The sequence below is a fragment of the Onychomys torridus genome, chromosome 23 (assembly GCF_903995425.1).
Source record: "Onychomys torridus chromosome 23, mOncTor1.1, whole genome shotgun sequence".
Lineage (NCBI taxonomy): Eukaryota > Metazoa > Chordata > Mammalia > Rodentia > Cricetidae > Onychomys > Onychomys torridus.
Window position 1 is genome coordinate 49,766,695 of NC_050465.1, and position 14,650 is coordinate 49,781,344.

The 14,650-nt window shown below is 45.9% G+C and overlaps 2 protein-coding genes across 3 annotated transcripts; both read right to left on the reverse strand.

Moving 5' to 3' along the window:
* Nucleotides 1–2,158: 2,158 nt before the first annotated feature.
* LOC118573267 (gamma-crystallin C) lies at nt 2,159–3,969 on the reverse strand. Of its 2 annotated transcripts, none has more exons than XM_036173514.1 (3): nt 3,916–3,969; nt 3,581–3,823; nt 2,159–2,505 (listed from the first exon to the last, which is right to left on the reverse strand). In XM_036173514.1, the coding sequence occupies exons 1-3, from the start codon at nt 3,922–3,924 to the stop codon at nt 2,233–2,235; spliced, it is 525 nt and encodes a 174-aa protein (XP_036029407.1). In that variant the 5' UTR covers nt 3,925–3,969; the 3' UTR covers nt 2,159–2,232. The 2 variants fall into 2 exon arrangements, with proteins under 2 accessions (XP_036029407.1, XP_036029406.1); XM_036173513.1 differs by having other exon boundaries at nt 2,159–2,508.
* An 8,185-nt stretch (nt 3,970–12,154) lies between these two features.
* On the reverse strand, nt 12,155–14,321 carry LOC118573254 (gamma-crystallin B). Its single transcript, XM_036173497.1, has 3 exons — nt 14,190–14,321; nt 13,865–14,107; nt 12,155–12,500 (listed from the first exon to the last, which is right to left on the reverse strand). The coding sequence occupies exons 1-3, from the start codon at nt 14,196–14,198 to the stop codon at nt 12,225–12,227; spliced, it is 528 nt and encodes a 175-aa protein (XP_036029390.1). The 5' UTR covers nt 14,199–14,321; the 3' UTR covers nt 12,155–12,224.
* Between the last annotated feature and the right edge of the window lie 329 nt (nt 14,322–14,650).

A 14,650-nucleotide genomic window follows, 5' to 3' on the forward strand; every position in this document is an offset into this window, starting at 1 on the left:
CCCAACACTACATATAGCAATCCCATGATAGGTGATCAATAAACAGTCAAGATTCCATCTCAATAGCTAATCACTGGGCAGTCCATAGGAATAAAATCAAAAAGCAATCAAACAACTTTCACCATGAGCAGTGAGTCTTCCTTCTGGATCTCTACACTCCTGAAATTTTGGCATGTCAACGTAAGAGCCCGTGGTATGATGGTATGTTTGTACCTTGGTGTATAAAAGCCCAAAACCAACAGGAAAAAGAAGTAGTGACGTACGGGACCACCAAACAATGCACACCACTACTCTGTGAAACAGAGTAAGATATGGACCTAACTATAACTCCATATTGTATTGCATTTTCCACATAACATCCAGCCCTACACAGTGATACACACCTGCAATCCCGTCACTCATGAAGTTGAAGTAGAAGGATTGCGAGTTCGAGGCTAGCATGAGCCACATCGTGAGACCCTATCTTGTAAACTAACAACATTGCACATTAATATACATCACTTCATTTCAGCCCTGTAACCAGGGAAGGATTCCCCAGAAGGGTACCCACCAAGTACAAACAGGGATCATCGGTGAAAGGTATTAGAAAGATGTTTCTACTTCTCTATCGACAGAGGTTGTGAAGTGGTAAGTTTGTGAGTGGCTGTGGTGGTTAGCTCTAATTGTTGTGGTTTGAATGAGAAATCTCCATAGTCTCATGAATGTGAACACGTGGTCTCTAGTTGGTAGAACAGCTTAGGGAAGGGGTTGGGAGGTGTGGCCTTGCTGGAGGACGTCTTTCACTGGGCTGGGCTTTGAGAGGTTACAGACTTGGCCCACTTCCAGTCTGCTCCCATTGCATGTGTTTGCTGTAGTGGGTAGCTGTTCCAGCTTTGACCTGGAAATACCAACCACTTTGAGGCTTCGGTAACTGTCACACTTATAAGGCAGAGCCGAGAGAGGACCCCTGAAGACCCGGGATCCGGATGGGGTTGCTCTCTTGGTTCCTGGACCCTGGACACTGGAGGTAGACCAAGCAGAGTTCTCCAGAGAACACCACTGGACTGCGCCACACCTTTCCCAGACCCTGTAACCTATCCCTTCATTTGTAAGTTACCCCACAAAATAAACCTCCCTTTTAACTACGTGGAGTTGCCTTAATATTTTAACCAATAGTTTGCAGTTGAAGATATGATCTCTCAATGTCCTGCTCTGGCCTGCTGCCATGCCTCCCCTATCATTATGGACTCCCCCTCTGGAACTGTAAGCTTAATTAAGTTTTTTTTTTTTTTTTTTTTTTCATAAATTGCTTTTGGTCATGCTGTCTTATCACAGCAACAGCAAAGTAACTAATACAGCCAACAGCTTGACCTAAAATGACTTGTGGAGAGTCTCTCTCTCTCTCTCTCTCCTCTCTCTCTCTCTCTAGCCTTGGCTGTTCTAGAACTCACTCTGTAGACCAGGCTGGCCATGAACTCAAAGATCCACCTGCAGATCCAGCAAGAAAGACAGTTTTTGTCAGAGCTGAGGATCGAACCCAGGGCCTTGCGCTTGCTAGGCAAGCACTCTACCACTGAGCTAAATCCCCAACCCCCGGAGCACAGTCTTAATGGAGGGTTGTTTAGCTTGAGTGACACTGGCTAAGAATCTTCCTCACTGGGAGTGGTTTTAGGAAGAAGGGGGTTTTTAACATTGCTAACTAGCCTGAGCCTTAGTTAGGTAATGCTGTGCTCTACAGTAAACAAAATTCCCTAAAGAGTCTGGAAAGGCTGATTGTCAAACTGGACTCCAATTACTTCAGAGATTAGAAGAAAACTTTGACCATGTTGTTCTTCAAGGGCGTCAGCTAGCTCCCCCCTCTCTAGTAGTCACCCTGTTGTGTGTCTTTGGCTTGATCTGCATTTTCTTTGTCAGGCAGGCATAATACCACCACCACCACCACCACCACCTGGTATACCCCCCCCCCACCAGGTAACCCTCCCCCACCAGATATACCCTCCCCCCCCCACCCGGTAGATATAAAGTTCTGTCACTGAGGTATATACCTACATTCCCCAGCCATGCAAGACTTGTTCAAATTTACACAGTTTAAAAGTTCTTAAACACCTTAACTTCCCCATTCTCATCTCAATCTTTAAACAGGTGGGTGGATTCGCACACAATGAAAGAAGAGCAGAAGTCAGGGTTTGCCAACAATACAGACTAAATACTTTATTAGGTTCCAAAATGAGAAAATGGTAGCGTTAACCCATTTTAGTATAAATCCACCACCCTCCGCAAAGAGCCCGCCTTAGCATCCACAGCACCCCAGTCGTGGTAGCGCCGGTACTCCTGAGGTCTGAGCAGGTACTGCCGGCCTCGGTAGTTGGGCATCTCATAGAGGACCCAGCAGCCCTCCAGCACGTGCAGAGAGCGCACCTCACTGAGGTGGAAGCGGTCCTGGATGCAGGAGCAGTCATCACTCAGCTCCATCATGAGACCCTTGTGGTCTTCTCTCTCATACAGCCGCATCCTGTGGGATCCTGTCTGCTCGGGTCACAGAAAGACCAGAAAAAGCGGTTGAGTCTCTTCCAGAACTCAGCCGAGCAAACAAGGGGTTTGGCTGGCTGAGACGCACGCTGTTGGTGTAAAACTCTGAGCCTCTTGAGATTTTGGAGATGGATCCCTTGCTAATATTACAAACTCCTACATGCCTAGTTTCTGTTTTTCATCTAGGAGGTGGAATTTTTAAGGTGTTAAAACCGAATTTGAGCCAAAAAATCAAATATTTTAATTCCCAATTCCCTGTGTTAATTCTAAGCTGTATATTGGAGAAAATATAAATAATGTATGTTAATTAGTATTTCTTAGTTTTATTTATATGTAAGTCCATCATTAAAATAGGATTTTTTTCCTTACGCTTTTTGACTTTTGAGAATTTCATACATTAGTACTGAATTTACATCGTTCCCAACAATCCCGTTCTCCTTATTTTGTAATTCCCTAGACCGGCTTCAAACCCAAGACCCTTCTGCCTCAGCTTCCTGGATACTAGGATTATAGGGTATCCCTATGCCTGGCTAAAATAGAATTCAGAAAATTCTTATACTTCTGTGGAAAGTTAACTTAAATAACCAGTTAAACTAGAATTTAGCTGATTTTCAAAATTAAGGAAAATTATCATTCCCAAAATTGGTCTCTGCCTTTACACAGTTTTGACCTCCAAGCTTTTCTATGTTTCCTACTCCACAGTAAGCCATAATTAATTCTCTTATCAGAAATTCCTTTATAGATACAAATCAATCCGATAGGCATAACACCTTCTCATGACCAACCAGCTTCCCATTTACAAATTTTGTTGTTTATCCCAGCATAACAGTGCATTCATTGAGACAGCTTTGGATTAACCTGACGGTAGCAACGATAAAGTGGGGTTTTTTTCTAAGTAGATTCTTCCTTATAATTCTATCTGCCTGACTTCTCCCCTGTGAACTTAGGCAAGCATTTAAAGCCCACTTAACCCTTAGATACTAGTACAAAAAAAACCTTACTCTCTGGACCCCACATCAGTAAAACAGTGAGGGCCCTCGGGTAACAAGAAATGAAGCCAAACAGGACTCACATGGGGGATGAGGCGGCAGGAGCGGATGGAGTCGCTGAATCCCATCCACTGCTGGTAGTCAGGGTAGTCCCCACGCCTCAGGAAGTACTGGTGGCCCTGGTAGTTGGGGCGCTCATAGAGCATCCAGCAGCCACTGTCCACGCGCACAGAGTTGCAGCGGCTGAAGTAGGTCTGCAGGTTGGGACAGTCGCTGCTGCATTCATAGCAGCGGCCCTGGAAGCCGCGGTCCTCGTAGAAGGTGATCTGTAAGGGAAGAGCAATTCTGGATGAGATCATTTTCTCCGTGTGTTAAGGCCAGTCCCTCGGACTTTTTGTTTGGTTTGCGTTCTGCTCACCTTCCCCATGGCTGGCTGACCGTGGTGAGTTCAGTGTCCAGCCGGAGAGCGGCGGGTCTATATAGCAGGAGGGCTGCTGCGTTAGCGGAACTGCACAAAAGGGGCCCTCGGGGCTGAGGGGATTTTATGGATCGCTTTTACATGCTGCATTCAGTGGCGGTGATTGTAGATTCGCCTGGTTCTCTGGTGTGTTCCAACGCTGCCCTGGATGAGCCGCTCGGTGTGGTTTTATTTGGATTCTTACTGTTTTTTAAATTTATCAGCACATCAGCCTGAACTTTTGACCTGAAGTCCACGTCCCTACATTTTGATTCCATTATACTTGGTAAGTCTGGGAGAAATCTGTGCATTTGTAGAAGCCTCGCCCCACCCCCGCCTGAGTTGAGAGGGATGGAATTCTGCGAGTACTGCAAATATTGACTAGTCTCCTGTAGGACAGAGGCTGGTCAATGTTGTTCCTCCTTCCCACTTATTTTCTTTACAGGATTTGCTGGTTCGTACAGGACACCAACCTAGATTCTGATCTTGGTTCTTCTTGACTGTGTTGAGCCGATGCTCAGGACCTAACTAACCACTAGCTTCCCCTTCGGTGGGGGCACATTATGTGACCCAAAATCAACCTCCGGTAATCAGCTTGTGTTAAGTAAGAACAAAGAGAAAGGTTCCTGTAGTCATGAGATTCAAGACTGGCAAGTTTGTATGAACTGTGTTCTCGTTTCCAAGGCCAGGGAAAGCCCGAGAATTTCCGGTGTAAGAACGAGATTTGAATCCAGGCTGCAGGGACACCCTAAATGACTTCTCAGAGCAGGAGTTACCTTGTGGGAAATTGAATGATGAGAAGGAAAGAAAAGAACGAAGCCAAGAAAACAAAGGAGGAGGAAGAAAGGGCACCCTCTGCCATCTGGCAGGTGATGGGGCACCTCTACCCAGGATGTGTGATTCACCTACTAGATAGAAACAGTCTCAGTAGGTACCCTCAGACAAGGTTACTCAGAGTGATTTTGTCTAGCATGCCGAACATCACCATTCTCAGTCCAAATGACTAACCACTACTTTAAAATACTTTTTAGCAGTTTTGTGGATCAATATAATATCTCATAGATGCTAGGCAGAGATCTGCTAATGAACTCTGTCTCTGTCTCTCTGTCTCTCTGTCTCTGTCTCTCTCTTTCTCTCTGACAAGGTCTCACTATGTAGCCTAAGCGAGCCTTGAACATACTGCAATCCTCCTGCCTCAGCCACTTTGGTACTGTGATTATAAGTGTGCCCTGCCAAATCTGGCAAATTTCTGAGCTTTTTCTCCCCTTTCCTCCTGCCTTGTCCACTCCTTTTCCCTCCCCTCCACTCCACTCTCTTTCTGTGTGGGACAGTGGTGGGGATTGAACCCAAGACCTTATTCAGGCCAGGCAAGTGCTGTCCCACTGAGATTCTCCACCCAGACCTTCCACAAACCATGCATCTAAGGTGCATCTCTTCGACACTGCTCTTCTAGTGTAAGCGCTCGGGAAACTACCCTATTTCCTCAGGGCATGTGCTCTCTCTGGAAGCAACTGGTTTCCACGCAGGCAGTTGAGATGTTTAGCTAACAGACATTAGCATTCGTAAAGGAGATTGTGTGTACAGTGTTTTGGGCACACTGCTTGGTGCAAATGAACCCTGGTAATACTAGTGACATTGACAACAGTGTTGAAGTGACATCATTAAGGATGTCAGCCTGTTCTTGGATCAGATATTCAGTGTTCTCAAAGGTTCCTGAAATCTTTACTTCCATAGAGCCATTTTGTGGCTGAAAAAGATGAGACTTGGAAAAGACATTAGACATCTCATGTGTGTTTTGGGTGTGGTGGGATGCGGGGGAAGGGGCTAGAAGAGATGTCTCAGCTGTTAAGAACACTGCTCTTCCAGAGGACCCAGGTTTAATTCCCAGCACTTATATGGCAGCTCACAATGGTCTGTAACTCCAGTTCCAGGGGATCCGACACCAGTACACAGACATACATGCAAGCAAAATGCTCATGTAAAAAATAAAAAGGAATCATTGTTGTCTTAGTTAGGGTTTTGTTTTTTGTTTTTGTTTTTTAAATTGCTGTGAAGGGACATCATGACCATGACAACTCTTATAAATAAAAGCATTTCCTTGAGGGGGCTCGGTTATGGTTTTAGAGGTTCAGTCCATTATCATCATGGCAGGGAGCATGGTGGTATGCAGGCAGATGTGGTGCTGGAGCTGAGAGCCTTACATCTTGACTGAGGGGCAACAGGAAGTCAACTGACTGTCACACGGAGAGAAGCTTGAGCAAGAAACCTCAAAGCCCGCCCCCACAGTGACACACTTCCTCCAACAAGGCCACACCTCCTAATAGTATCACTGCCTTTGAGGGCCATTTTCTTTCAAACCACCACAATCATTAAAAAGAAAAGAGAAGAAACCTTCTCAGCAGGTCTGAGAGTGGTGCGCACGCCTTTAATCCCAGAATTTGGCAGAGGCGGGCGGATCTCTGTGAGTTCAAGGTCAGCCTGGTCTACAGAGTGAGTTCCAGGACACCAGGGCTATATGAAGAGAAGAAGGAAGATTTTATACATAAATGTGTATTTTATCACTGTTCAGAGTAGCCAAGGTATGGAAGCAACTTAATGCCCTTCAGCAGATGAGTGGATGAAGAAAACGCACAGTACATCTACTTCAAGAGAATTGATTCAGGGGGAAGGAAGAATGAAATAACGCTGCTGGCAAAGACATGGACGGAAGCAGACATCATCATATGAAGTGAAATCAGCCAGACTCACGACAATGAAAATCCCCATGCTTTTCTCTCAAGTGTAGAAACTTTATTTAAAAAAAAAGGATAGTAACACAGGGGCTTGGGATCAGTGGGGTGGGTAGGAGGGATATGGGGAAGGTCAGGGATAGGTATGAATTAAGTACAATGGTACAATGATATACAGGTGTGAAAAAAATGTCACAATGAAATCTATTCTGTGGTATGCTAACTAAAAGTATTAACAATAAGTAAATAATAAAGCAATAAATAGTAAAAAAAAATCAATCATTCGTTTTTTCATAAGCCTTCCTTTTGCTTAAAATTTTTACTTAAAATTTTTTGACTAAAAGAATTCTTTTAATGCACAGTCTTTCTATACAGCCCAGGCTGGATTTAAACTCTCTATGTAGTGTGAACTGGCCTTGGACTCGTGATCTTTCTATCTCACCCTCCAAAGTATTGGAATTATAGGCGGCGGCACCCTGCCTGGCCCATCCTTCTATTTTTTCTTCTTAAGAAAATCCAGATAAGGTCTTACCAGCAGCTTACTAAGATCCCCTTTACTAGTTTTACTAGTACATGCTAATTATATACCCTGGGTTTCGTTAGGACTCTTCATACATGTTTATATTGTATGATTATATTCTGTGTCTTGGGACTAGGGCCCGTGGTATCTTGAACAACAGGATCTTACCACTAAGAGTCTTTTTAACCCCGTGAGTAGAAACACTATTTGCTATGTAGTCCTTTATTCTACGAGGTTCCTGTCCACATAATGGGAGGACCAGAGTGGACATGTCATCACATAAAGTGCAGTACTCATACGTTATAAAGGAACCAGAAAGTGCCCCCTCCCTCCCCCCAGTTTCAGTAGTATCTCTGAAGAGCATAGTCTTGCCTTTCCCCTACCCTTTAGCTCTTTTCTCTTTCCTGCCCCTTCAGGCCCTTACTGCCTTGCTTGGAGGTCTCACCATGCTCCAGCTAGGCCTTAGTTGTCTCCTGATTCTGCCCAGTCTCGCCTTTACTCCATTTTACACTCTCGTGTGCCAGCATGCTAGGCTAATGATACTGGACACATAGCAAGCCATGTGCTCAGGCCCCGGAAACACTCCACTGGCTCCTCACTGTGGCACACCAGACCTGACCTCCTCTCTTTTGCCACATTGCCTGTCTAATCACACTGAGCACCTGTCCTTCCCATTTCACATTGTCTTACTATTTCTCACTAGACACCAATTCTCTCTCTTTTTTTAAAAAAGATTTATTTATTTATTATATATACAGAAGAGGGTGTCAGATCTCAGTACAGATGGTTGTGAGCCACCATGTGGGTGCTGGGAATTGAACTCAGGACCTCTGGAAGAACAGTCTCTTAACCTCTGAGCCATCTCTCCAGGCCCCCACACCAGTTCTCTTATTGTTCATCCAAACAAATTTTCTCTTCTTTAAGGCTCAGCTCAAGTAATTTCTCTGTAAAAACTTTCTAGAGTTTTCCTAAATTTTCTAGCTTGCCATGTTTGTTTACTTGCTTTTGTTTTGAGATGGAACTTGCTGTGTAGATCAGGCTGGCCTCAAACTCATAAAGATCTGCCTGCCTCTGCTCCCCAAGTATTGGGATTACAGGTACTACCATGCCTGGCCTGGACTGAACTGAATGTTGTTCCTTGGCTACCCAGGTGTCATGTTCAACAGCAACGATCATGTTTCCATTGTGTTATTTAGACCCTAGTTCCTCAAAAGCAGATATGGAGAGTCTTAAGGATCAGGACTCTTCCATTTTTTTTTCTCACCTTATTCTCACTAATTGGCTGAATGTATTGGAACATAAATGGAAATAAATGAAGGATGGCCATTCATTCTGGAATTCAGTGTGGTGATCAGGACCTATTTCAAAAGCTCAGGCTGCACGGGCATGTGTACTCACATCAAAGTCCATTGTGTGTGAACCTCAGTCTGTGGACTGACCACACCTTGGGCTTCATATACTTAATGGGCTAGTAGAACAGTACAGATGAATAATCCAAGGGGAGAAAGCAGGAATGTTGCATGTCCCCCCCCCCAAGTCCCGCCCTCTGTCCCTTAGTAATTTTAATTGTCTATTTTTAATGCCATCTGAAATGGTGAGTTAATGTTTCAGCAGCATCAAGCCATCCAAAGCTGAGTTCTGCTGGTGTCTGAAGTCCGGCCGGAAGTTGGTTCTACCGCCCACCTTCTCAGGGATTGAATCCATGGCCTTACATGGACCCCAGCCACAGTAGGACCACAGACCCAGACATCGTCCTTCCCAGCAGCCAGGTCTGGATGTCACCTTTGCCCCAGAGAGCAGTGCAGGCCACTCAGATCAGCATGGGCCCCAGCGGCAGTGTGGCCCTCAGACACCAACATGGCCCCAGACCTTGGGTGTTTGCACAGCCTTTGATGGTAACAGGAGCCTCAGACATCAGCACAGATCCTGGCTGCAGTAAGGCCACGAACTCAGACATGGCCCACCTCAGCTGCAGCTCTCACCTGGATGTCACTATGGCACTGAGTAGCAGCACAGGCCACTCAGATCTGCATGCATCATGATCCTCTGACATCAACCTGGACTCAGATGGCTGACCTGACCCTGGGCATCCTCATGGTCCTCAATAGCAATGAGGAGCCACAGACATCAATCCAGACCCTGGCCACTCTAGGGCCATGGGACTAGACATGACCCTCAGCAGCAGCCTGGGCCCTGGATGACACTATGGCCCCAGTGGCAACACAGGACACCTGGATCTGTATGGGCCTTGCTGCAGCATGGCCCTCAGACTCCAACAAGGCTGAAATCTATGCCCCAGATCCTGGGCTTTGGTGTGGGCCCCAGTGGCAACCTGGGCTACAGACTTCAATACAGATCCCAGCTGCAGCTGAACCATGTACCTAGACATGGTCTCAGGTAGCAGCTCAGTCAATTCGACATCCTAGCTCCAGGTGGTAGCCCCAGCCACTCAGATCTAGATGGCTCTGGCAGCATTGTGGCCCCCAGACACCAACAAGGCCACAGGTTGAGGACCAGACCCCAGGCTCTGTCTGGCCTTTGGTGGCAACATGGGCCATGGACATCAGCACAGTTCTTGGCTGCAATAGGACCACGGACCCAGACACGGTCCTCCAGCAGCAGCTCAGGTCTGGTTGTTACCATGGCTCCAGGTGGCAGCAAAGGCCACCCAGATCAGCATGGCCCGGCAGCATTGTGGCCACTGGATCCCAACACAACCCAAGGTGGTGGCCCAGACCACTGGAATCAGCATGGTCCTTGATGGCAACAGGAGCCATGGCTATCAACACAGACCCTGGCTACAACAGGGACCCATGCTGTTGTTTGTTTTTTTACTCTTTTTGAGGGGGTCCGACACCCATCTCCCAAATAAATCCCACACGGAGGCTTACTCTTAATTATGAATTCTCAGTCTTAGCTCAGCTTAGTTTCTAGTCAGCTTTCCTTTACTAATTATCCCATCTACCTTTTGCCTCTGGGCTTTTCCCGTTCTCTTACTTCTGTAAATCTTACTCTTACTCCATTGCTGGTTGTGTAGCTGGGTGGCAGGCCTCTAGAGTCCTCCTCCTTCCCTGGTCCCTCACTAGCTCTTTTCACTCCTCCATCTCTCTTTTCCCTCCTGGATTTCTTCCTCTAGATATTCTCTCTGCCTGTCAGCCCCGCCTATCCTTTCTCCTGCCTTGCTATTGGTCATTCAGCTCTTTATCAAACCATCAGGTATTTTAAACAGGCACAGTAACACAGCTTCACAGAGTTAAACAAATGTAACATAAACCAAAGTAACACACCTTAAAATAATATTCTACTACAGACCCAGACATGGCCCTGGGCGTCAGTCTGGCCCAGACATCACCATGGCCCTAAAGACATGGAATGAAAGGAGACCCCCCCCACAAAGAGATAAATAGCCATGTGTATATGGATAACTACCAAGAAGAGGGGAGCAAGGAAGGGCCATGAGGCATGTCAGCTGATGTGTACAGACTATCTAAAGTAGTGCCATCTAATGTTTTTTTGTTTTTTCTGATCTCGGGGATTGAATCCATGGCCTTACATGTTAGACAGATTCTCTACATTGAGCTACATCCACAAAACCAGGGGTCACCTAGTGTTAAATGTCTACAATTATTCTGCTCTGAAATAAACTTACACCTATGCCCCCAGAACCTCTACAACAAAGACAGCTGTGTGGTGCACCAAAGCCATATGTGAGAGATAGGTCAGGGATTGGTGGAAACTGAGTTCTCCATCTGGGTCAGTGCGGGGCATGGGAAAATCAGGGCTCACTGGGAGAGTGTGGTGACCCACCAGTGATGAGGGAGGAGTATAGACTAGGGGTTCCTGGGAAAACCATAGCCCACTCATCCCTTCCCTAGGAGACATTGGTTATGTCTGTGTGGGGAGATGTGGATACATAAAGTTCCGCCCCAGGCAAGACAACATTTGAGCCAATTCACTAGCCTCTCAAAAGACAGGATAATCTGATGAACTTTCACGTGAACTCATCAGATTTATTTATGAACTTTACAAGAAACAGCCTCATAACCTCATTTAATAACTGGAGGCTATTTTGTTTTTAAATGATTTTTACTCAATAAATTCTTTTCCAGGACCCATAAGAAAAACCAGGTTTTAGCTGGGCAGTGGTGGCACATACCTTTCATCCCAGCACTCAGGGTGGGGTGGGGATGGGGGTGAACCTCTGTTTGAGGCCAGCCTGGTCTACAAATCAAGTTATAGGACAGCCAGAGCTGTTATACAGAAAAACTCTGCCTTGAAAAAACAAAAAAACAAACAACCCCCCCCCAAAAAAAAAGAAAAAAAAAGTTTTAGTACTGGGAATAATTAACTTATATTTAAAATTTTTCCATTACATTATTTTTATTTATATTTTTTGTATTTATGGGTGTTTTGCCCACATGTATGTCAGCGCACCATGCCTGTGTGGTGCTGGTAGAGGCCAGAAGAGGGCATCAGGTCTCTCGGAACTGGAGGAACAGACTCCTGTGAGTCTTCACAAAGGCACTGGGATTCAAACTCAGGTCCTCTGGAACAACAGATGCTTTTAACCATGGAGCCATCTCTCCTTTATTTCATTTTTATTTTTTCTTGTGTGTATGGGGGGGGGGTGTGTGGGGGGGTCAAAGAACAACTCTTGGGAAAACTGACACTCTCCTGATGAATGGGTCTTGGGGATCAAACCCAGGATACCAGGTTTGGGAGCAGGCATCTTTACCTGCCAAACCACGTCACCAGCCCAGTATGACTTTTCTTGATAAGTTAAAGCTTTCTTAAATCCTGCATATTTAGTCGCTAGAGAATGTAGTTATACCAAGAATGTTCTTCGCTCTTATAGGAGGTTGCTTCCCATCTTGAAAAAGACTATCATATTTGGTTTAGTGCCATTTTTTGCTTAGGATTGCTTAAGAGATTGAAAGAAAGGCAGGACTCCTGTAGTGCCAGAATCACAAGCTACATATTTTATTAGATTCTAAAGAAGAAAAGTGGAGAATAAATATGCTTCAGTACAAATCCATGACTCGTCTAAAAGAGCCAACTTTGGCATTCGTAGCCCCCCAGTCAAGATATCTCCTGTATTCCCCGGGCCTTAACAGGTACTGTCGTCCCCTGTAGCTAGGCATCTCGTAGAGGACCCAGCAGCCTTCCATTACGTTGAGGGAGTGGATTTCACTGAGGTGGAAGCGGTCCTGAAGAGACAGACAGTCGTCTGTGATCTCTGACATTTGTCCTCGGAACTCATCTCTCTCGTAGATCCTCATTCTGTAAGTGCCAGAGTGCTGGGGACGACAGACAGAAGAGGAAAAGCGAATGAACATGGGTAGAAGCTAAGTTTCCACTCCCAGTGTCTCCCGCCTCAAAACCCCGAGTCCAAAATCGCATTCAGAAACCCGTCGAAGACTTTGGAAGCCTCTACTCTAAAAAGCCTATCACTGGAGAATCCAGGGCTTCAGTGGCTAATCGAGAAACAAAGCCCAAGCTTCCCCACGCTTGCCTACCAGTCTGTGGTCCCTGGCAATTTAAAGTTGCTTAAAATCAAGCTTATCACACTTAATTAAAAAATGGTTGAAAATAAAACTTATCATGTTATCTCAGCGCCTGTTGGGGAGCCAGCCCTTTGCAAAAGAGGAAATCAAGTTACTGGAGAGGTTGCATTTTGATATATTTCTCTTGTTGGGAAGGTATTAACCTTCAGCTACTCTCTGCAAACTTGTGTATTCGTGTTCACGTGTCTATGGATCAGAAGAGCGAGCTCCAGCGACAAGGCTCTGTCTTTCCCTTGTTTCCCTTTGCAAGCCTCAATTTCAGCCCAAAGCAGAGCTTATCCCACTCTCCACCTCCTGCTTGCGAAGGAATCCTTCTGGCCTTGGTGAAGCTGCATTTCTGAGGCACTGTGTCTTACATCTGTCACACTCCACCTGCCCTAGGAATGCTGCGGTCCTTCTCCAGAAAGCATGAATCTTGAGCTTTAGTTTTAGGTTTGGCCTTTTTGCTGGTTTCTTCCTCAAAACAAGCTAATACACACGGCTCACTCCATACAAATAAAAACCAGAAGATGGGGAAAATAATCAAGTAGAAATCGAAGGCCAAACAAGCCAAAACATGTTTAGATGAGACTAGGGGCATTCAGGGTGGTATGGTCCTAGACAAAGGTGCAGCCCAGGCTGGCCTTGAACTCTTGCCACTGCCTTTTCAGCATATCCTACCTACCCAATGCAATTTTAGTCACCCAAACAGTAGTACACTGTATTTATAGAGTAAGAAGCTCTGGATTTTTGATTTGAAGTGGTTTGGAATGGACTCAGAACTTATGTGGAGGTGAATTACATTTTGAACAAGTAGTAAATGCATTGTCTTCCATATTCTATTTTTTTCTTAATTACTCTCTAGGGTTTGAATTCTCAGTGGCATACACAATAAAAAAGTGGGGACGTGAGTTTTTGAAAAACTCACCACCAAGTTCCTGAGAAATGAGATTCCTCTCTCAGGTACCCTACTGGGACACCGACACACACACACACACACACACACACACACACACACACACGATGTCACACCCACTCTCTGATCTCTAGTTGTAACGGCTGGGTTTAAGATAATTTGTGTTTCCAGAAGCCAATTATAAAGACAGAGCTACACTCACATGGGGGATGAGGCGGCAGGAGCGGATGGAGTCGCTGAATCCCATCCACTGCTGGTAGTCAGGGTAGTCCCCCCGCCGCAGGAAGTACTGGTGGCCCTGGTAGTTGGGGCGCTCATAGAGCATCCAGCAGCCACTGTCCACGCGCACAGAGTTGCAGCGGCTGAAGTAGGGCTGCAGGTTGGAGTGGTCGCTGCTGCATTCATAGCAGCGGCCCTGGAAGCCGCGGTCCTCGTAGAAGGTGATCTGTAAGGGACCAGACAAAAACAGTGATTTCTCCCAGGTAAGAATGCTTCGTGAGGGTAAAGGTCAGGGTCCCAGGACTTACCTTTCCCATCTCGCTGAGAGTAGGTAAGAGATGCCCTCGGTGCTGTGAGGCTCTAGGGGAGTGCCCCTGGTATATATAGCTACCCCGTTTGCTGCCTCCACAGGAAATCACACAAAAGGGCCCATTCCGGTGAGTAAGGGGATTTGCAAGCTCCGAGAGCTCCCTCCCTCCCCCTGCTCGTTGGGGTTGGCTGAATGGTTTATTCTCATTCTTTCTGGTAGGTTCGGGTTGCTCTGATTCACTAAAGCTGTCCTGTTGCCGCCACCAACGAGAAAAGTCTTTGCTCTTGTTTTTCAAAAGACTGAGCGAGGCTGTAACTCTATGCGTTTATTTTATAGCTTACTCGGCTTAAACGACTTCTCAAAGCGAATCCGACTTAGCAAGGCGAATGCGTGCTTCGGATTTTGTTTGTTTGCTTTACACTTTTTAAAGACAAGGATTTAAGCAATAAGGCGTCTTGA